Raw genomic sequence first — 23,803 nt, forward strand, 5'->3', positions numbered from 1 at the left:
TTTGTTTAAGTGCAGTTCAGTTATCTGAATATCCACTTATCTCGTGGCCTTTCATCGAGTTTCTATTTCCAATTCAATAAAGCAAGGAATATCTGTAGCAGATAGTTTTATATTGCATTGAGCTGGCTGAATGTTCCCGTCTCCAAGTGATCTTCCACCCTGCTGTCTCCTCTAGCTGCAGTGTTCTGAGGAGGTCTCTACTGGCGCTGGAGGGCTGGGAGTAGGTTACCGGGGCAACCCTGTGCATGCGAGGTGTTTACTGTAAAGTGATTGGATTAGCCAGATGCTGCGGAGGGTAGTGCTGAGAGCGTTAACCCGATTACTGCCTTTTCCTGTGCCAGTGTGATTGTGTATGTGCTCATGTGGGCCTTTCGGTGACAAGCTTCTTAAATATAAATCACGGCAAGATCGGACGACCTCTGCTATACTGTAGGCACAAGCTGACAGGTACTCATATCTGACAGTCCTGGACCTGTACCCATGCTTTCAGAACGTGGCCTCCAGTACCAGAGACTTGGGCCAGGCAATGGTCTGGTAAATGTTGTTTCCGCTGTTAATATAATATATATATAGAATGATAATATAGTATGATTTGTGTTGTGGACAGCCCGGCTCTCTGGAGAACACGCTGCCTGGACCCTTGAGCACATACACCTAAGTGTGGTCCTTGGACATATTTAGATTCTTCTTTAAATGTACATTTGATATGCGGATCTGAATTAAAGTGTGTGTGTGTGTGTGTGTGTGTGTGTGTGCGCGTGAACAAACGCGTGTCTGACCGCATGATAAGGTCGCCGCTAATAAAAGGTCACCGCTAGTAAAAGGCCATAGAGGCTTGCAGGTTCTTGGTGGTCGGTGTGTTTTTGCCCCCCCCTCCCGAATGCACCCACTGCAATACAGAGCAGCAAAGGAGAGGAACCCAACTGTGGAGTCACACTGCAGCAGTAGTCCGTGTGTGGTATGTCTCCTCTCTGTCTCAAAGTGCGTGCGCGTGTGCGTGCCCTGTTCAGCCTATCACTACTTGTCCGCTTTTCCTGCTCTGATAGCTGCAGCAACAAAAGGCCTTTTCTGTCTTTGATCCGTTACTTCAATCAGAACACAAATAGCACCGCGACACAGTCGGAACAACCAGAGCTACTAACAACCCAAAGCACTGAAATAACACCCCTTCAGAAGCCCATTGGGAGAAGCGGATCACGTTTTTATACATTCTGACCGCAAGGTGCTTTGTGATGAAAGGGCTTTGTTTTATTTCTTTTCTGTCCCCCTGTTAATATCACAATGTTCTTGTGGCCTCTCGTTGATGTTGTTGATATCCCAAGCTTATAACTCTAATTAGACCCTCCCCAGTGGTGGTGGTGGGGGTGGGGGGGTTGTTCTCACAACAAGTCGGTTAATGAGTAATGAGCGACGGAGGATTCTGGATGGAGTGATTTCCGGAGCCTTTTGGTAAAAAGGAGGAGAGGACAGACCGGAGGGGTTTGTCAGTCAGACACAGGATGTGCTGGCTTGCCTAAAGCCTTAAGCACTACAGTAATCTATTGCGTTATTACTTTTATTATGTGATCTGTCTCCACAGCACCGAGTTCACATCCACTTTGTGCGTCATCGCTCTGAGAGAACACATGCTTTCTGTTCAATGTGAAGGAAGACCACCGTTCTCTTACCACACATTCATCAGTCACATATCAATTAATATCAGTGTCATTTATTTAAATTAAGCCCTTTTTACACTAGATCTTTTCACGTGGTGCTTATAGTCATCAAGCCTGTACATCAGAACTCTGAATATCAAGGTTTTGATATAGCCTAGATTATTTTGAGATCATTTCGCAGATCTTTTGGTAGTATAGTTATCAGATAAGTGTGGACAGTGGAGTAGATCCAGAGAGACCGATTCAGGGCTATATGTTGTGTTTTGAGTGTTGGGTATTCCAGGGTGGATGGAGGTGGAGGAGACGAACCACTAACAGAGCTGAGACAGCTGTTCTACAATCTGTCTTTCAGGTGGGTGCGTGCGTGCGGGTGATGCCCTTTTCCGCCACTCTCTCTGGTTGCTTCCTCTGTCTGTTTGTGTAACGGCCTAGAGTTCAAGCGGTTCGGACCGTTTCGCTGAGGACAGAAATGAATTGCAATTATTATAGTAAACTGTATTATCATTTTATTACTATAAAGTATGTTTGCTACCGTAAATGTGGTGTGTGATGGTCTGAAATGCCAATACTTGGACTTTTTCATGTCGTGTGGGACGGTCTGAAATGCCAATACTTGGACTTTTTCATGTCGTGTGGGACGGTCTGAAATGCCAATGCTTGGACTTTTTCATGTCGTGTGGGACGGTCTGAAATGCCAATGCTTGGTTGGACTTAAGGGCAAGGCAGCGGCCGACTGGTGAAAATGAAATAGGAACTGAAGAGTTGTTGTCATTAGTCACCTGTGGAGTGTGCTCATTGGCTCATTTGTTTTAACCTTTGAAGACTCCTCTTCACTGCCTGTCTACAGTTATGTTGTCACGGTGATAGGCTTTTTTGTTTTTTGGAAATGTTTAACTCCCTACCCAATAAAGCCTTTGCTCCTATAACCTTTGTGTGTGAATGTTTAAGGCTTTAGTACAGTAGTCATTTAGTGTGTGTGAATGTTTAAGGCTTTAGTACAGTAGTCATTTAGTGTGTGTGAATGTTTAAGGCTTTAGTACTGTAGTCAGTTAGTGTGTGTGAATGTTTAAGGCTTTAGTACTGTAGTCAGTTAGTGTGTGTGAATGTTTAAGGCTTTAGTACTGTAGTCAGTTAGTGTGTGTAAATATACAAGGCTTTAGTACAGTGGTGCTCATGTCCTTTCATATCCTTTGATCCCAGTTCCTCCCCCCTGGAGCCTTAGCTTCAGTTCTGTTTTCACAATGGAACCAAGTCTCCCACTCACTGACCTAGCTTCCTTCAGCCTGTCTCCCTCTCTTTGCCCCCCCCCCCCTTGACTTTCTCTCTCTCTCTCTGTCTCTCTCACTGTGTCCACATACCTGCCGCTGTTCCTTTTTCATGGTTGGGATGGCTTTTTGTGGAACCTTTTGATGTTTGTTGCCAGTTTTCTATTTTAGAAGCACTTGTTGAGCTCTAGCTGTGACGCTGTGCTCCCCTCTGTCGACAAATAGCATGTAGCTAATGATGTAGCAGGATGGCTATGTTCCCAGTGCCGTTAGCGTGCATTTGCGGGTGCGCGTGTCCGTCGGTGGTACAGGAAGGAAGCCTTGTAGGAATATGATTACATCTGCCAGCGAACACAGCGGTAGGGGGAAACGGATCCACTGAGCTGTCCTCGGGGCATCGCACCAGCCTGGACAGGGAAATCAGAATCTTGGTACTATGTCTGTGTCTCTGTCAGGCATACTGTTACTGTCAGACACACACACACACACACACACACACACACACACACGCGCGCTCTCTCTCGGTCATTGTGGCAATTTTTTGTACCACTTAGCTCTTGGTCTGTTCAGCTCCCATGTTAACCCATCGCAGCCTCTCTCTCTTGTCTGTATTTAGTTGCCATGGTGAGCTCTCAGCTCTACCCCCCCCCCCCCCCCCCCCCCCCGCTGCTCCTCACAAAGTTGAACCCATCCATGGTTAATGACTTCAGATGGATTGGCTCCTGTACTGTGTGTAGATGCGGGGTGTAAGGAGTGAAGTGCTGGTGTCACTGAGCCACCTCATGTCTTCTTTGTTCTCTCAGGGCTCTGGGTTGTGGTGCTGGTCTGAAGGAGGGTGCTATGCAGGGGATAGGTTACTGTTTGGCTGCAGACTCCGTATTCTCTGCTGTGGTTCATAATAGTGAGAGGGGTCATAGTTCAGACTGCGCTGGTTTTCGTCGTGTTGGCTTTGCGAGCCTTGTGTAAACAGCGTGGCTGTTTGAAGGCGTGGAGTATCTCTCTGATTGTAGCACTGATGCATACAGTGTGTGAACAGTGCTGGTAAATCTGCACTGTGGGAAAAGCACACTTGTGATGTAAATCTGTCGACACACTGAGGTGACAGCCTATCACACACGCCGACCAATCGCACGTTGCCTGCACTGCAGAATACACACGCATGCTCAGAAATATCTGGTACTGTGGCAAGACATGGCTGTCCCTCCCTTCCTTTCGCCCCCTCATCTCGTGGCCAGGACGCAACACCAGACACGCCTCTCGACCAATGACCATTACAACAACACTGACCAGGTGACATACAAACCTCAGTTACCACCCAATGACAGCCGGCGGATTTTGAACCAGTTGGTAACGACACCCGTTCTATTGACCAGCGTGAAACGTGATCCGTCCTGTCAACGAGCTGTATAAATGGCTCTGTGACCGCGAGTGTGCCCAGGCAAAGCATCATGGGTATTGTTCCACACTTGCGTCTTGTCGCAGTTTGTGCGCATGCATGCGTGTGTGTGTGTGTGTATCTCAGGACACACATCATGAGTGTTGCCCCTCTCCACCTCTAGGCTGAGCTCTTTTACCAGCTGCTGGTTTTACTGTTGACTTGTAAACAACTCCGTGCCCCTCCCAAACACACATCACACAACTGTGTGTGTGTGTCTACACACGCCCATGCCCTCTGTTTGCTCGGCTCTCCCCGTAAAATCTTTTAATAACGGTTTGCTGAATTTCTCGCTATCCTGTGAAGTCTAGGGCAGGCAATCTGGACCTGACAAAGTATGGGCCACTTTGGCAGCAGAGGATAGGGTGAAGGACAGGCTTGGATGAGGCCAGAGGGAAAGTATGGGGTTAGCTGAGGACGAGCTATTAACATGCAGGATTTTGGTGAGGACCCAGTATTAACATGAAACATTTTAGGAGGGGAGCCAGGGACAGCAAGGTAGGGATAAATACTGAAGAGGGAGGGAGGTAGGGTTAAACAGGAGGGAGGTAGAGTTAAACAGGAGGGAGGTGGGGTTTAGTACTGGAGAGGGAGGTGGGGTTTAGTACTGGAGAGGGAGGTGGGGTTTAGTACTGGAGAGGGAGGTGGGGTTTAGTACTGGAGAGGGAGGTGGGGTTTAGTACTGGAGAGGGAGGTGGGGTTTAGTACTGGAGAGGGAGGTGGGGTTTAGTACTGGAGAGGGAGGTGGGGTTTAGTACTGGAGAGGGAGGTGGGGTTTAGTACTGGAGAGGGAGGTGGGGTTAAGTACTGAGGAGGGAGGTGGGGTTAAATACTGAGGAGGGAGGGTGCTAGGGTTAAATACTGAGGATGGAGGTGGGGTTAAATACTGAGGGAGGGAGGGAGGGAGGTAGGGTTAAACAGGAGGGAGGTGGGGTTTAGTACTGGAGAGGGAGGTGGGGTTAAATACTGGAGAGGGAGGTGGGGTTAAATACTGGAGAGGGAGGTGGGGTTAAATACTGGAGAGGGAGGTGGGGTTAAATACTGAGGAGGGAGGTGGGGTTAAATACTGAGGAGGGAGGGTGCTAGGGTTAAATACTGAGGAGGGAGGGTGCTAGGGTTAAATACTGAGGGAGGGAGGTGGGGTTAAATACTGAGGAGGGAGGTGGGGTTAAATACTGAGGAGGGAGGTGGGGTTAAATACTGAGGAGGGAGGTGGGGTTAAATACTGAGGAGGGAGGTGGGGTTAAATACTGAGGAGGGAGGGTGCTAGGGTTAAATACTGAGGGAGGGAGGTGGGGTTAAATACTGAGGAGGGAGGTGGGGTTAAATACTGAGGAGGGAGGTGGGGTTAAATACTGAGGAGGGAGGTGGGGTTAAATACTGAGGAGGGAGGGTGCTAGGGTTTAAGGATATTTCTGATGTCACCTAAGACTTTGGAGACAAAAAATAAAGTGAGCATTCAGGACAGCATAGTCAGTGGAAAACTGGTAGTCATTTGATTGGTTGGAAAGTGACACACAGAGACCAGGAAGTGACATGGGCAAACAGGAAGTGTGAGAGTCCAGCGACAATTTTCCAGTCTGTTTTCCTTCCCCTGGGACACATTCCCTCACTCCCAGAGACACAGGGCAACAGGGTTGGGCAGAAAAATGACCCCACTGAGCAGAACAGTAGCTTTTGGGTGGAAGGGCTGACGTGCTAGATCTCTTTCTGCCACATTGTTCCTTGCTGAACAGACCGGCACAGCTCCATCTCTCCTATAGGACGGGCCCCTCCATCATACACACTGACATGTGAATGGGCTGGATACAGCAGGATTTATAACGTTGCCTTGACCTGTCATAACCTGTCAGATTAGTGTTTCCTGAGGAGATAGGTTTCATCTGAACAAGCTGCATTTACCAATGTGAAGTTCCTATAACTCTCATTGGCGTTTCACAGTCAGTTCCTACTGGAACAAGCAGGAAAACACTGAACCATAATACACAGTATTAATCAATGCGGAGAACAATCAGCCCCAAGTCTAATTCAATCATGCTCCTCGCAACAGAATGCAGTTGTCAACGCAACAGGTGAGTGGGTGTTTTGACTGTTGTTTGTCCGTGTGATTTGTTAGTGTATTTCCTTTATTAATCCCTGTGTTACACGCTGGGTTAGGCGGAGTTAAATACTGGAGAGGAGGCGTTAAACAGGAGGTAAGGACACTCCAGTCTAGCAGTGTACAGACAGCAATCAAAGAGGTCCATTCATGTTGTGACTGCTCAAATTAGACGCCGATCTTGTCAGATTTCAGTTTTAAAACCAGGCTTTGTCTCTCTCGCTCTGTGCATCACTACCTCTCAACGTGTCATGTCTCTCTGTGCTGACCCCGCCCTCATCTCCACGGATGCCTTCTGGTATTTTAACCTCTGGACAGTGTTGCCCTCGGCGGTGTCCTCCGTTGAGATCCCCCAAACGCTGCATTGACTTTTCCTTCGAGCCGTCCCACGATTCACCAACTGAAGGCTGCCGATGGGCAGAGCTCTTATCTCCGTCCTAGACTGAGGAGGCGACGTTCTCTGAGCTTAGGAGGAATTACCTGTGCATTTGGAACCGGCGTGAACAGAGTGCGGCAGACGGGCCATTGATTTGACGGGGGGTGTTCCTGGCCCTCTCCTAACCGGGAGCTGAAGGGCCGTCGGAAATAAGGACGACTCCGTCGATATCCGCCTTTCTATATCTTCCGCCATCATCGGGGAGATCGATCCACACGCCGGGTTGTTTTGTCCCTTTTTCCCTTCTCGGGTTTTGGTCAGTACAGACATGAACATTCACCTTTGTGCTCGTCAACCCCCCCCCCCCCCCAAACTCATTAACCTTCTTTCCACTGCAGACTGGAGAGCACACAGGAATGATTCTGTGGCTCGGTAAAGCACTTGGTATGCATGCGCACAAAACCAGCATTTCTTCAGATTTTACAGACCCCAGAAGTGATATTACACTGTCACGTCTTTTCATCTCGCTTACAAATGTAATTCCTTGCTCTAAGCAAGTGACGTTTTCTTGGAAGTATACTTTATCCATTTCAGCCTAGCATTCCTGGATCCCTGGGAGCTATTCCTGACATCTGGCTAAAGAAATGTGCTAAAATGACTTAGTGTTGCATATCAATCGTGTCCGTGTAAGCTCCCTAGTTTGATACTCTGCTCTCACTGTTCTTTCCAAAAGGTTCAGGCAGATTTTCTCCTTCCTCGTACACTTCTACGCACAGTTTGCGATAGCCCGGGAGTAGGGATGGTTTGAAATTCACACAACATTCAGTATATTGTTGTGTGAATTTCTTCACAAAGACATTTGTAGACTCTGATTTGTGTTGCTGGCTCAGACTGGACTATACTGAGTTGATTCATAACCCAACTTATGTGTTAGGGGGAAATACAATTGAATGTCTGTCTAGGCCCTTTGGCTTGATAGCAAACTGTCCACAGCACTGTACCAACCCAGGACCTGGACCCAGTGGTTGGGATCCCTGCAGTAGAAGACTGGGTAACCACTGCGGGGCATAGCAACAGAATGGCCAGTGTGTCTTGACATTTAATTGGGGCCTCTCAACATTTAGAGAGGGCTGCACACATTTGTGTATGCACACACTTTCATTGTCTTCAGAGGAGCGCACACACACACCCACACACACCTATTGTTGTGTCTGTGATAGTGTACATACGTACACCCTAGTGTGTTACAATTGTCGCCCTGTATCCATGCATGTGTGTGCTTGGCCCCTCTTTTGTCCAGGCATGAGTCACCTTTTAGCAAGGCCAGTGATGTAAGGCAGGTGGATCTGTGTCTGTGACGGAAAAACACAACCTGATATTGTCATGCGGCGAGTGAAAAGAATTCGTTCTGGACAAATTCACTCAGGGAGGAAAAATGAGTGGCAGGAACGAGGGTGGGAAAAGATGGGCGAGTGTAATCGAAGGAAGGATGAGGGCAGGTGGAGACGGAGGAGATCAGAGGTCATAGGGGGAGGAGGACATAACCTCTAGGTGACTGGTCTTGATGGTAGCGGGTAGGAGACACACCCTAACCCTGACTTCAACACACACACACACTATGACGCTGTTGGACTGGTACAGTACTGTGTGTTGCTATTCTGTTAATGCTTCAAAATGAACGGGGGGTGACGGGCGACTTTCAATGAACAATGCAGTGGACGTGTTCATTCATTTGAATTTGGAGGACGTTGGAAGGAGAGACTGACCGAGGAAGAGGATGTTACGGTGAGTTTGTGATGGAGAGGGAAGGAACAGAGGGAGGGAGGGAGGGAGCTAAGTGGGCCGACTCGACTCCTTGAGTTAGCTAGCTGTGGATGTGAGCAGAGAGGACCATGTCTTGAGAGCTGGGCTACTGCCGCCTTTACGTGCCTTCTGCCAGCCAGGTGTACTGCTGCCACTGTCTGCTACAGCGCGTTACTGCACTGAGGGAGGAGGGGCAAGGGGGAGAGATCTGCCAGCCTCCTCCCTGAGTTCTTCAGAGCCAGGGCGCGTGTTCACCTCTGCTGTTTCCTCTGCCGAATGAGACCATGTGTGTGTGAGGAAGCGGGAGAACACAGACTTTCCAAGATACTCAACCGCACGCCGTTCCTGACGAGCCTCTGGAGGGCAGCTAACTGCGGCTCACAGACTAACCTCCACTCACCTTGCTCCAGGCCGTAGGACTCCGATCCATTTTTTTTTCATAGGGTTGAACAGTGACCAGAGGTTTGATTTGCGCCACCTTAACGTGTGGGAGCTGTGGTTTGGTACTGCTGGACCTGTGAGAGCTGTGGTTTGGTACTGACCTGTGAGATGTGTGTTTGGTACTGCTGGACCTGTGAGAGCTGTGGTTTGGTTCTGTTGGATCTGTGTGAGCTGTGGTTTGGTACTGACCTGTGAGATGTGTGTTTGGTACTGCTGGACCTGTGAGAACTGTGGTTTGGTTCTGTTGGATCTGTGTGAGCTGTGGTTTGGTACTTCTGGACCTGTGGGATGCGTAGGAGGACTGGCGGGGGTAATCTATCTGGAAAGAAACAGCGACTGACACCTAGAAAGAGAGAGAGAGAGAGATGAGAGGAAGAGAGATGACAGAGGAGAGAAAGAAGAGAAGCTGACTAACTTCCGCGTCTTAGAACAGACTGAGTTACTAGGTCGTTCTGGATGTGACTGCCTTCCACATTACAAATAACAGATCGAGCTAGAGGGTGTAACTGTGTGTGTGAGAGTGAGTGCTGGGGCAGTGTTATGTGTGTGTAAAAGAAGAGGGAGCGTTGAGGGCTTTCAGCTGGTGCTCAGAGCCTGAGGAGAGACGGATGAAGGCGGAGAGGAAGGCTGAGGGATGACTGGATGAAGCTAACGCTGGAACCCTGGATCCTGGAGGGGCTACCACTGTTACTCCCTAAAAAAAGGCACGAAGGCTGGGGAAGAATTGGTGGTCTGCAGAACCTGAAACTCATGCCCTGGGCTAAACCGGCATCCAGGATTTGGGCTCCGGAGTTCTAAGACATTGGGATGATTTCAGAGGAGGACCCCAGTGTGGGATGAGGCTGCCAAGAGGGTGAGGGTGGGTGTCGCGCTCCACCTACCCTAAATCTGACCGGTGTGTCGGCCACTCCTCCCTGTCGCCATGCAAGTGCTTCACATGGTCAGGGAGCTGGTGTCTCCTTCCCGACGCCGTGCAGCCACCAGATACGGAGGTGTGTGTGTGTGTGTGTGGGTGTGTGTGTGTGTGTTTGTGCATGCCCACTTCCGTCTGTCTTAATGGTGTGTGCCTATGGACGTGCTGTGAATTTGCTGGAAATGAATGTTATTGAAATCTGACTGTGTGTGTTCGTGTGTGTGTGTGTGTGAGACTCCTCTGTTGCTATGGGACCTGTGAGTGTGTGTTTTCACGTGCGCTGTCACTGCTGGTGTCTGTTGAGTGCTGAATAATGAATTAAAGGTACTGGGATACTAGAAATGCCCTGGTCAACCTAATCTCTAGTCCTGGGGTGACAGGACTATCTCTTTGCTGTACTCTGGTATCTTATATAATTCTGTTGCTGTTTTGACTCCACTATTCAGGATTCCTCACAAAACCCAGAATGATTTGGATTTTCACCAAACAAATGGTCTTTTGAAGAGGAATTTTTGACTTTGTTTGACATTTGTATCTAAACACATAACTGTTAAACATTTACAGTCATTAAATGATTTCCATTATGACTTATTACTTTCCCAGGTCAATAATGTCATAATCTTTTTAAGTGCAACGATTAGGCCTCATGTCATGTTTTAAATAGACTGGCAGCATCATAAAGTTGTCGATGTTCAAAACATGATCGCTGTCATTCGACCTAAGGAGAACAGAGACTCTGGGGTGAATATTTATTTTCAGACTATATTAAAATATATTGTTTTATTTGTAGGTATTTTCAAAGCAACATGCGGTGTCAGATCACTCTTTATTAGTTGCTCTAATGAAAGTGGTATTTTGTTTAAGATTAACTGATGCATTTTGAAAGATATAAAAAAAATTTGATTCCGCAATTTGATCAATATACTGTCTGTCTATGGGCTGGTGACTAGTGATTTACATTGGCTATATAACTTGTGGGATATGGGTTATTTTAAAGCAGCCTATTTCAAGACATCTGGGCCTAGACTTTCCATAACAAAGGCCTCCATTCTCCTAACCCAGTTTGTCTGAGACGTGTTATACGCCAGAGGGATGATAAAACAGATTATACACTTCTCACATCACTGCTTGTTGATGATGAATTTTCTATCCTTGTTTCTATGCTCATGTATGTACTTATTAGATTGATACTTTGTGTGTGTTTCAGCATGTTGAGTGTCATAATGGGTGAAAAGGGCCCCGTTACCTGTATGCGTGTAGCCTATACTATTGTGCTCATAAATGTGCATATCCTGGCAGAAATTGTGAAGTTTTGGCATTGATTTTAACAATGACAGATCATGCAAAAAAAATGTTTATTTAAGGATCGTGATCATATGAAGCCATTTCAATTCACAGTTGTTTGGCTCCTTTTAAAATCATAATGGTAACAAAAATCTCCCAAATGGCCCTGAAGTGTACATACCCATGAATGTTTGGTCTTATTACAGACACACAAGGTGACTCGCACCTGTGAAAATGGAAATTAAAGGTGAATTTTCCACACCTGTGGCTTATTAAATTGCCATTAGTGTCTGTGTATAAATAGTCAATGAGTTTGTTAGCTCTCACCTGGATGCACTGAGCAGGCTAGATACTGAGCCATGGGGAGCAGAAAAGAACTGTCAAAAGACCTGCCTAACAAGGTAATGGAAAAGGGATTAAAAAAAGATATCCAAAGCCTTGCAAATGCCAGTCAGTACTGTTCAGTCATTTATTAGGAAGTAGAAAATTCTGGGATCTCTTGATACCAAGCGAAGGTCAGGTAGATCAAGAAAGATTTCAGCCAAAACTGCCAGAAGATTTGTTTGGGATACAAAGAAAAACCCACAGCTAACCTCAGGAAAAATGCAGGCTGCTCTGGAAAAAGACAGTGTGGTTGTTTCAAGGAGCACAATATGACGATACTTGAACAAAAATGAACTGCATGGCCTAGTTGCCAGAAAGATGCCTTTACTGCACCAATGCCACAAAAAATCCTGGTTACAATATGCCCGACAACACCTTGACACGCCTCACAGCTTCTGGCACACTAATTTGTAGTGACGAAACCAAAATAGAGCTTTATGGTCACAACCATAAGCGCTATGTTTGGAGATGGATCAACAAGAGCTATAGTGAATAGAATACCATCCCCACTGTAAAGCATGGTGGTGGCTCACTGATGTTTTGGGGGTGTGTGAGCTCTAAAGGCTTAGGGAATCTTGGGAAAAATCATGGCAAGATGAATGCAGCATGTTATCAGAAAATACTGGTAGACAATTTGTATTCTTCTGCACGAAAGCTTCGCATGGGACGCTCTTGGACTTTCCAGCACAACAATGACCCTAAGCACAAGGCCCAGTCGTTACAGCAGAAAAAGGTTCTGGAGTCATCACAGTCTCCTGACCTTAATGTCATCGAGCCACTCTGGGGAGATCTCAAACGTGCGGTTCATGATGACCAAAGACTTTGCATGACCTGGAGGCATTTTGCCAAGGCGAATGGGCAGCTATACCACTTGAAAGAATTTGCCTCATAGACGACTATTACAAAAGAATGCCCGCTGTCATTGAGGCTAAAGGGGGCAATACACAGTATTAAGAACTAAGGGTATGCAGACTTTTGTACAGGGGTCCTTTTTTTTTTTTTTTGCCATGTTTTGTTTTATGAGTGCCATTCTGTTATAACTTACAGTTGAATATGAATCCCATAAGAAATAAAAGATGTGTTTTTCCTGCTCACACGTTTTCTTTACAAATGCTACATATATCACCAATTCTCCAAGGCTATGCATACGTTTGAGCACATCTGTATATGAACAGTACCAGTAAAGATTTTGGACACACCCATTCTGGACTGCAGTTTTCTAATTGTGCTACATATTCTCAATGGGATAGATATTACAACTTTCACTTTTAGTGTTGTTGCTTTTTGAGAACTAATACCAGTTCTCTTGCTATTTGTCTCTGTATGTTGCGCCCTCATTCAAAACACTTAACCGGATGCACAGCATGCTTTGCCAATGAGAAGAATCCCCACAGCATGATGCTACCACTATAACTTTGAGGCATGTTAGGTTTGCCCCAGACATTGCATTGAGATTCATCCAAAAGCTCTGCCTTGGTCTAGTATGACCAAAAAAACTTTTCCACTTAGCAGCTGGGTCACTCATGCTTTCCTGCCAAATGGGTTGTCTGTCAGACAATATTCATGGTGCTAATTGTTGGGGAGTGTTCTCAGGTAAAGGGGTTGTCTGCCAGACTGTATCAGTACCGTTGGTATTTAGGGAGTGTTCTGAGGTAGAGGTGTTTTCTGTTAGACAGTATCAGCAGTGTTCGTTGTTGTCGGTATGGGGGTTCTGCTGAGGGAAAGAGGGAGGGAAGCAGAGGTCCATACCAGTTTTACTTACTCAAAAATCTTCTGAGGGCAAAAAGAAATGTGATTGGTACAGCGAACACCCAATCGAAATGGAGAGGAGGCGGTGCTCATGAACACTTCAAATTACATCAAGAAGTGTGCAATTTTGCTAACGTCTGCATAAGAGGAAGCTTGTCTGATTTTTATACTGAACATTACTTGATAACATGCTAAATGTGATGTAATATAGCTATTCTGTGGTGAATTTTTGGTCTCGTTAACATTCACTTGCTCTTTCAATCCAGCTTGAAGTGTTCATGAGCACCACCTCCTCTCCATTTCTATCAGGTGTTTGCCTGAACCGTATTTTGGAACTCAAAATGACATCTTGCGCTGGTGCTCAACTTTATACTCTGTTAGTCTGGCCTTCTGCTGGCCAGGTAGCTAGGCATTCTGCTTGTTGCATGTTCAGTAGGGAGCAGACTATCTAAACTGGTACAGGAAAAACACTGATATATAATATATTTAGTTTCAAACCCTTTTTCTTTAGTTCCTTACTGTACGCTGGCTTGCCTGCCCAGCTGCTGTAATGTTCTGGAGATGGCTCCAAAGGGATATATAACCAGTTCAATGCAGCCTGCTGCTTCAGTGCCAAGCTAGCCGCAGCTTTCTTCCCTACTCTCCCACTCTTCTCTGGTCGGCCAGACTGGCAACTTACTATCTCTACTAATGAATAAAGCATGAAGTGTGTCTCTGTTCTCCTTAGTCTTCCTCACTCCCATCTTAAAACAGTAATATTTTTTAGCTGCTTAAAAAAATGCACCCTCAATTATTCAAATGATGTGCTAGCAGCTTTAAAAGGGAGATTTGTTTTTGCTGTAGTGTAGCACCTCAAGTTGTGTAAACTATTGATATGGTGTGTGTTGCCAGGTTTTAGTGAGTTTGGGTGTGTGTTTAGTGTGGCTTCAAACAGGAAAAACGACAAGCTGGGTTGTCAGAAGGAAAGAGGTGGAATGCAGAAACCACACGCTGGGGAAACAGCAGGTAGCCGGTTAGCATCTGCCCACTGACATCAAAGCCAATTTTACCTTAGAAAGATTTGAACACCCACCATCTCATGATGTGCTAAAAATCTGTTCTGTACTTAGTGAAAGATGTGATTAGTATTCCTGAAACATTTCTTTGTTGAAATATTATTAGATATCTGAGAAACTAAGGGAATTACTTGCACCCAAATTGACCATTTTCTTTCATAGAATTAATATAAATGTCAATTTACGATAGTACATGAAGTCCACTTTAGATCAAAACTCTTCATAATAATGATTGAGATATCACCCCCTAAAAATGGAATGGCATTGCAATTTGACCCTGCAGCAAGCTGAGTAGGTGGTGAAAGTAAGGATGTGATGTGAATCAAATATGGCTTCAAAAACTGAAGTTACAAATGTAACTTTTTCCACAACTCTGATGTATCATCCAGCATACATGATTCCATATTGTGGAAAAGGTTAGGTTAGTCATTTTAGTCTTACATGCATGTATTGTGATGTCACTGCAAGATGCATCTCCTTTGCCGGCCATCTTCTGTTCCTATTTGCCATCTAATACATTTTGAGGCATTTGGCTGGAACTGAGCAGTTGGATGTGGACAGAGTTTAACTTTAATTATAGATCTATTTATTAAAATCTGATACTTTTGAGGACTTTGGCGCAAAGAGCGTCCTGTTAGACTATGTAATAATTGGCTGTCCATACTATATCATCTTTATCTCTCTGTCTCTCTCCCTCTCTGCTTCTGTCCGTCCTTACCTTCTACCCCCTCTTCCTCTCTTGCCCTCTTTCTCTACACACACAGACACATGCTTCGGTTGTGATAGGCCTGTATCCTGTTTGCCCATTCTTAATCCTGTTATTAGGCTGAATTAGTTGTTAGTCGTATTGTGGTTCTCTGACTCTTGACTCCTGTGTTTCCTGGAAGCCGACCGTGGTGACCCCAAGCCATACATGGTCACAACAGTAGAGACACAGCTTGTGTACTGACATTAAAGAGCATTAGCACATTGCTAAATTCAGTCTACTAATATTGTTTCGTTCTAAGTTTGATACATTGAAACTGTGACTGGCAGCATAACCCTTGAATAGTTGTGCGCACACACACACACACACACGTGCTGCAGTCCAACTGCCCTTACTCATTGCCAATGATGTCATTGATAGTCTGTAGTGTTTTGTGTAGACACAATTGGTGTATGTGTGTGAATGTGCATGTGTGACTGAACTAGACAGTGATAGAAATGATGTCACACTGCACCCTGAGTGTAACAATGAGCGCTCTCTCCCTCCCTCGCTGTCTCCCTCCCTCTCTCTCTCTCTCTCCCTCCCTCTGTCTTTTTTGCTTGCTTTCTTGCTCCTAATCCAAATGAAGGGCCCCTCTCAACTTATCCAGAGGGCCCCTGTCTTACTGTCTACTAGTGATGTGCAGCATGACTAATCATGCAGGCCCTAATTATAGTAAATTAATTAGTTCTGGACAGAAGAACGTAAAAATAATAAACATAAAACATAATAAACCAAGTTTACAAAAGACAACAGTCAATAGAGGTGGTGGCAGGGGAGCTATTTTTGGTACTTTATAAAACGTGTTTTTAGATTTTTTTCGGGAAAATGGGCACATACTCCGTTACTCTAGCCCTCCAAGGGAAGCTGGTTTACCATTGAGATGCCAGGACAGAAGAGTTTTAACTGTGAGAATCAGTGAGCCTAGGTGGTGATGTAAGGTTCGGGAACTGCCCAGAGGTGGCAGGACGAGGAGCCCAGGTGGTGATGTAAGGTTTGATCATGGCCTGAAGGGTGGGAGGAGATACTTCCCCTTTGAACCGTAGCCTTTAAGCTAATTTGAGCTTGAACTGGAAACCAATGTAGATTGCGAAAATGTGGGATGACATGGGAGAACTTGGGAAAATTGAAGACCAGACAGGCCACTGCATTCTGAATCAGTTGCGGGGGTTTATTTGTGCACGCCAGGAGACCCAGAAGTGGCAGTAATCCAAATGTGAGATGACAACTGTCTGGACAAGTACCTGTGCTGCTTCCTGTGTTAGGAAAGGTCGTACTGTATGAATGTTGTAGAGCATGAACCTGCAGGAGTGAGTCACTGCCTTGATGTTAGCAGAGAACGACAGCATGTTGTTTAGGGTTATTTGCACCCTGGGAGGAGGACACTGTGCCATTGCCATCCATGATGGACGTGTCCAGGAGTCGACAGGCCTTCCTGTGAAAGAAGAGCAGCTCGGTCTAGTCAAGGTAAAGCTTGAGATGGTGTGCTGAGATCCAAGCGGCGATGTCAGGCCGGCAAGCAGAAATATGTGTTGTCACCTGAGTGTTGGAAGGCCTGAAGGAGAAAAACTGCTGAATGTCATCAGTGTAGATTGGAAAGATCATGTGAGGATATGACACAGCAAAGAGATTTGGTGTACAGAGAGCAGAGGAGAGGGCCAATAATCAAGTCTTGGAGAACATTAGCAGTTAGTGGCTGTGTGGGTGACACCGATCTTCTCTTTCTACTCAAATTAGAAAGAAAGAAAGTAGGATGCTGTTATTCAGTGTTGAAGGCTGCTGGATATCTCAAGAAGGATGCAAATAGAAGAGGTAAACTTAGCGTGGGCGTTGCGAAGGGCATCTGTTACATAGAGAGCAGCCTGGGTGGACAGTCCCGTTTCGGATCCTGACTGGGTAGGGTCGTGAAATACCTTTAGGATGAAGAGATGGACGAGTTGCGGGCGGGTTGGATGTCAAATGGTATTGGTAGGTCTGACTATATTATTTGTAATTATCTGTTACTTCTGAGAGAACTAGGCAATAGTATGGCTCTTGGATTTGACTACATTTCACTTGCCAGCATGCTCCTTTCTGTCACACAGTGTGAAGTGCTTGATATTAAAACAATGCTACTTCCTTCTCTGTAAATTCCCCTAACAGATAACTTGGTTCTACACATATAACTCGTCTATCTGACCACAGCTAACTTTCACTGTAGCCCCAAAACATCATTTCTGATCTATGGTTTTCCCTTCTTCTATCACACTGTTTAGGTTATAGATATTTAAGTAGCCTTTTCTGTCTATTGGCTGTTTATGTCGTGAGCTAAGCTATTACTCGCCAGATACTGTTATTCGTCTCAGACGAGTGAACGGAAGTTTTGCATGTTTGCAAAGCGATTAAGATAACATGACAAATACACGTGTGCACATTGTTTGACATAATAAAACAGCTAACCTCCTCATCACTACTGTTTACCAATCAGAAGAGGTCTCCTGGGGTGAAGGGGAGCATGGAGTTCTGTGTTATGTTCACACCATTTATATTAACAGTGTCATTATGCCCTACTGCTATTGATTTGATTTCTGATGGAATATTTTTTAATTAGAATAAATCAGTTGGGGACAATTTCTCCCTACAGGACTAGTCCATGCTTGGTGTCAGATTTCACTAGAACGACTGCTGTCCTAGTCTGATATACTTGGTGCGTAATTTAACGTTCCAGCAGAGGTTTGTCTGGATTCACCGTTCTGTAATTTGACACCATGAACCCTGAAACGCACAACTAACTGTAAGTGGTCAGTTAGAATTGGACCCAGCTAAGATTCTGTAGAACGTATTAAAATGTAGTTTCTATTGACAAGTTTGGTGTGGCTGAGCTTTCCTGACGACCACCTGCGCGGCGCCACAGATCGTCCACAAGGTCATGCGGGACATTGTTTCGTGCGGTTATGAATACGGGAGACGGAGACCCGAACACCAGTGAAAAGAGGTGAAGGGTGAACCTCTCAGTCAAGATGCCAATGTCCTACCGCTCTGTAGATCAAATGCAGGGAGGCTTTCAGAACCTTCATTTCAAACGAATGTGTTCTGTCCTTTTTTCTGAGGATTCCCAGGAATGTGTGCAGTAACACTCAAGGCCATCCACTGACAGTGTGGTTCCAGCCTGATGTCCCTTGCAGAACATTAGCCGGTGTGTGAGAACATTACCAAAAAGGAAGTCAGTGTCCCTGGCTGTCTGTCTTATAGGATGATCCCTAGCTTTAGAAGTGCCCGCAGACATGGTTTTCATTACTCATCATTCCATGAACATTATTACATTTCAGAAAATGGTGACCATATCGAATCCCAGAAAAAGCAGTCATTCCTTTCTTGGGCAAGGCACCGAACTCTTATGGCTTCCAGGTCATTGCTGCGAATGGCAGTGCGTTGTCTGTCGACCAATCAAAAAACGACATCGCTGCGATCTAAATGAATGGCTGTAATGTTTGGGTAGGTATTTCCGTTGGGAGGGAGGAGATGGAGAAAGAGATCCAAGAACAATTATGTGGCTCCTGTCGTTTTCTCCTCCTCTCTCCCTCTGGCCTCCCCTGCTGCCCGCTTTTGTGCCTGATCCTCTGGGCTCTGTTCTGGGTTTTACACTCTCAGCACAGCGCTTGATAATGAGGCTTCTTAATGAAAGCTGTTTATCAAAATGCTGTCCAAACTCTCCACTGCCGACTCTTTTCGCTGCCTCTTGATTCTCCATGAGTCTCACCCACTGTCGTCTTCTTCACCCCCCCCCCCCCTTCCCTTTGATTGGCTCCTCGTCGCCCCCCCCTCCCTCAGTCGTCTGATGTGTTGAATAGCGGCGTTGTTGTTGTTATGAGTTTGGCTTTGGAATGTCATGAGTGGGGACATCAGTGACTCCATCCTCAAGTCCTTTGCGCTCTTTCCTTTTATTGCTCTCTCACTTTTATCCCTCGATCTCAATGTGCATTTCAGTTTGATACATTCACATGACGTTTCTAATTGTATTGCCAAAGCACGATGTCCCAAAATATCTTAACAACAGAAAATAGACTAAATAAAATGTCTGTAAAGAGGAGGGTTAAATGCTAATATGTCTCTCTCTCACTCACTGTAAAGCAAACAAACAGCTGCATTGTGACAGAGGCCCTCTAACTCCACCATTCTGATCTCACCGCTTAGACGAGTGCGTAACACAAACCACCGTTTCTGTCCGTCCGTCTCTGGTTCCTCATTGGTTTGTGGACCGCTGTAGTGGGCAGTTGTTGCTGAGGAAGAGTCGCGGGTTTTAAATGGGTTTGTGTTGTTTGTAGGCTGTTTGAGTGTTTGCCTAGCCTGAGGCGCCCCTAATGCGGACTAAAGCCCTAACTCGCCTGGAGGATCCCATACAGAACGTGAAGAGGGGTAAGATATGATGTCACTGAGTTAAATGCGTAACGGAGAGCTTTTGTTTTTTGCCAGCTCGGTAGCACAGGTTTTGGTTGTACAGAACATCTATAGCCTTGCTCAGATTGGAACTTTTTAATGTCGAAGGTCTGTTGGTATTGGACAGTATTCACTTGAGATTCGGTTAGAGCTGAAGGAATGCATAATAGTTATTGAACATTTTGAGAGTTGTATGAGGGGAAACTCCTCTTGGGTTGGCAGATCAGTGGGATTGTGAGTCAGTGTTGAGGTTGATTGTGTGGTGAGGTACAGGTAGAAACATGTTTGTGTTACACATCTAGTTGGGGCAACTTGTTTTGGAACAATGCCTTCAGCGTGCTGAGTGATCCTTTTTGGTCAGCCTGCAGATGGAATGGTTTGGCTGTTACCCTTGTGCTGTTGCACAGGTTGCAATAATAGGTGTGTGTATGTGTGTGTGTGTACTGTAAAAATTATACACAACACATGGACAAACAGTCAATGTTGTATTTCCATTTCACTCTCTGTCCCTATTTAAAATTGGTTTTACTGTGTTCATTTCCAGGCATGAAGAGACATTGCCTTTTGTGCACTTTCCCCTCCCATGAGTTGTTTTGTGCATTTTAAGTGAACACAGGCAGAGCAGATGAACAAAATGAAGTATGAAAAGTGTTCAGCTCAAGGACAAAAAAAACAGGAAATTAGTTGTTCTCCACTCAGGCTTTTATTAGAACCATGCAGCTTTAGTACTTTTGCAGATAGGAACCAGGAAATGGGGACCACTTTGACAGGGCAAGAGAGTGTGAGGGAGTAACAAGCAAAATAATTGTTATTATAACCACCAGTCTTGGTACAGAAACTGGAAGATGGCGCGGAAAGAGAGGAGCACTGTAATAACTGGGGCTGTGTAGCAAGAGTCTTGATGTTCAGTCTTCACCATATTCATGTTTTTCTTGTTACTGGGGCTTGCCAAGTAAGGATCCCAGCTTCAATATTAATATTATTCATTCTCCTTCCTATTACACTTTCAAAACTTCCATTCACTTGTTTTTCAGTGGGATGGTTTAATGACTTCAATCACTAATGGGTTTGTTACGGTACTGCTTTCAGTGAAACCATTCAAGCTGTAGACACTAAACTGACTTGGTTTCACATGTTTAGGCGATATCAACTTAAAATTTAAAAATGTGGGTCGACTATAGTGATAGACTTTTGCGTGAAACAATATCCCTTGAACCATTCTAGAAAGACCAAACCAACTTAGTGCTGCAGGTTCTGGGTCTAACTTGGTGGAAGCGGGACTCCTGCTGGTCCTGTACATACACACACACACACACACACACACACACAGACTTTCTTCCACTGGCTGAACAGGTTGTGTAGATTGATAGGAAACGCCAGAAGACATGCAAAGGTTGTATAGTCTTTTACTAGCGTGTAGACTTTCACTAGTGTAAAGCTTCAGAACATGTCCCCATCCGCTGAGCTAGCCGTCCCCATCCGCTGAGCTAGCCGTCCCCATCCGCTGAGCTTGCCGTCCCCATCCGCTGAGCTAGCCGTCCCCATCCGCTGAGCTAGCCGTCCCCATCCGCTGAGCTTGCCGTCCCCATCCGCTGAGCTAGCCGTCCCCATCCGCTGAGCTAGCCGTCCCCATCCGCTGAGCTAGCCGTCCCCATCCGCTGAGCTAGCCGTCCCCATCCGCTGAGCTAGCCGTCCCCATCCGCTGAGCTAGCCGTCCCCATCCGCTGAGCTAGCCGTCCCCATCCGCTGAGCTAGCCGTACTGTTCTTTCCATACCATTTTCCATAAATTCTCAGAAGCCGTCTGTTCGCTTAATACCTTTCGGTGGGTGGAAAGACAGCTCAGAGGGAGAAATAAAGGGCCCCGGCTCAATGACCTGTGGGGCCATTTTAATGGCAGCGGGACTGGATGTGGAACGACAATCTACCCATCTCTCACCACAGGCCACTGACGTGGAGAGGATGAGGCCGGGAGAGGATGACGAGGTGGGGGTGAAAGGGCAGCCAGGCGGGAGGTCCCACTAGGTAAACCAGGGGGAGGAGGTGCAGTGACAGGCTGAGGATGGGTGAGTCACTGGAAGAGCAGAGATTCAGCAGTGCCTGCTTCCTCTGAGCAGTAACCCCCACGAGGAGTTGTATCAGTCTATGCAACACAACAAAACATAATGAATCTGAACGAGCCTCCGAACCTTTACGAACACATGGTCTCGGATGCCTGTGCGTTTCCCCGTGCGTGAAGAGTCTAATTGTGTTTAGGTTTACCGCTGGCCCTCCTAGAATACTAATAACACGGCTGGGGATCAGTGTGTGTTCCTGCTAAAACACACCGCTTTAACGCACCAAGTATCCCATTTACCCCCGAATTCCCGTCCACGGCACCATGGAAACCGCAGGCTTCTGGGTGGAATTCAGTGGAAGAAGGCTGTGTGTGTGTGTGTGTGTGTGTGTGTGTGGCAGCCTTTCACTGTGAAGCACAGTTACATACCACCCTGTCATAAAAACTCTGTCCAGCTCAACAAGTGACACGTTTGTTCCGAACCGTCTGGAATTCCGGATAGCCGCCCCCCCCCTGTCGAAACCAGGAGACCATGGAGGAAGTGGGGAAGAATCGAAACGGAATACTTCCTGTCAAAATACCGACTGAAAAAGAGAAAGGAATAACTGAAGTACATAAAATTTAAAAATACAAAAACATCCGTCTTTTGGCACTGTACTTCCTGAGTTAAGGCAAATCAGCGCTTCACATTGGTATAGGAAGTTAAAAGGCTGTGTCCTAATTGGTGGCTGCTGCTTTGTTATTCTGGTGGATGGTGCTTCTGGTCTCACACTCCAGCTCAGTAAACCCAGTAGCACTCAAAGCTTATTTACATTAGCCTCGTTCCCACAGAGCTCAGTGTCGGCAGCCTTGTTGTAGAGCGATGTATTCATTCTCACCCCACAGTTACTCGGCCAGTAAGCTGCCTCAATCTGGTTGTGGAAAAAATATGTTTACAGAAAACATATTTGCTATTGTTTTGTTGATTCTGAATCTCTTTATGATTCTAATGTGTGCACTCACTTTCTCACGCACACGCACACGCACGCACACATACTCCTGGAACTTGTCTGTCAAGAATGCTGGCTGGCAAGTGAGTGCTGGGTGCAGGTACTTCAAAGCTAATGAAATGCCGATGTTTGGGCCCTCCATGAAAAGATATATATATACACACACACACACACACATTTTCCATCTAGTCTTGATTGGATCAAAATGAAAATGTTTATGTCAGTAAGGATGATTGACTAACAGATTATTTTAGTGCCTTTTTGATCCAACACACACACACACACACACACACACACACACGTTTATGTGCCAGCTGTGTGAGCGTGTTTCTTGTGTTTTAAGCGTTCACATTGGCTGGCAAATCCGGTAGATGCAGTGCGTCCTTCCGAGTGGCCGTGTTTGTCGTACAGTCTTAATCGGATGAGGAAACCGAAGCTTGTAAAGGGATGACGCTGATGTGATATAGTACAATGGTCTGGAAGGGAGGAGAGAAGTGTGTTCATGTAGATGTTTTTTTGTTTGCGCTCTCGGCAAGGCGATCACGTGTGACAGTTCCTCATTTACTGCCTGTCTGGCGCCCCCCTACAAAACGCGCGCACGCATACACACACACACACACACACACACGTCTATGCAAAAAACACACGCACATGCAGACGCACTCTTTAGGCTGTTTAAACACAGAAATTCATTCTGTCACCATCTCTTTGACAGCGTTGTCCTCCAAAGACAATGTCCTCCGTTTTGAGCTCAAAGTGTTCAACACACGCACACTGGCCAACACACTTCAACCCCGATGAGCTCTGCTGGTCCAACCAGCATTTGCTGTAGTAGGACAGGCCCTGACCTTTGACCCTTTCTCAGCAGCAGACCAGTGAACTGGAGTGCTTAGTGCTTGATGATTAGATCATTAAAGGGCAGAGTGAGACATAGACCGGTTCGTCCTGACCTTCACTGAGCCCACTCCAATCGCAGACATTTAAAGACTAACTCCTGTCCTTTCCGTCTGCTTCCTTCCTCAAATCCGGCTTCCTCTTCTCTCACTTCCTGTTCCTACACAGCGTCTGATACGGAGCAGGATGCTGCGCTGAGGCTTGAACAGGAGAGGGCCGAGATCGTCTCCAAATATGAAAAGGTAAG

The 23,803-nt window shown here is 46.1% G+C and overlaps 1 protein-coding gene across 7 annotated transcripts in view; it reads left to right on the top strand.

The window, feature by feature from the left end:
- Nucleotides 1-23,803, top strand: part of usp6nl (USP6 N-terminal like) — a 47,426-nt gene that overhangs the window by 6,282 nt on the left and 17,341 nt on the right. For 3 of the 7 annotated variants that reach the window (XM_029116941.2, XM_029116942.2, XM_034290032.1), the window contains exon 3: nt 23,725-23,798. In XM_029116941.2, the coding sequence (XP_028972774.2) occupies nt 23,725-23,798 (74 nt within the window). Of the gene's footprint in view, nt 1-9,159; nt 10,066-16,938; nt 17,172-19,230; nt 19,599-23,724; nt 23,799-23,803 lie in introns of those variants that run through there. The other 4 variants (XM_029116938.2, XM_029116940.2, XM_029116939.2 and 1 more) reach the window with 4 other exon arrangements.

The sequence above is a fragment of the Esox lucius genome, chromosome 23, assembly GCF_011004845.1.
Source record: "Esox lucius isolate fEsoLuc1 chromosome 23, fEsoLuc1.pri, whole genome shotgun sequence".
In the NCBI taxonomy this organism is placed as follows: Eukaryota; Metazoa; Chordata; class Actinopteri; order Esociformes; family Esocidae; genus Esox; species Esox lucius.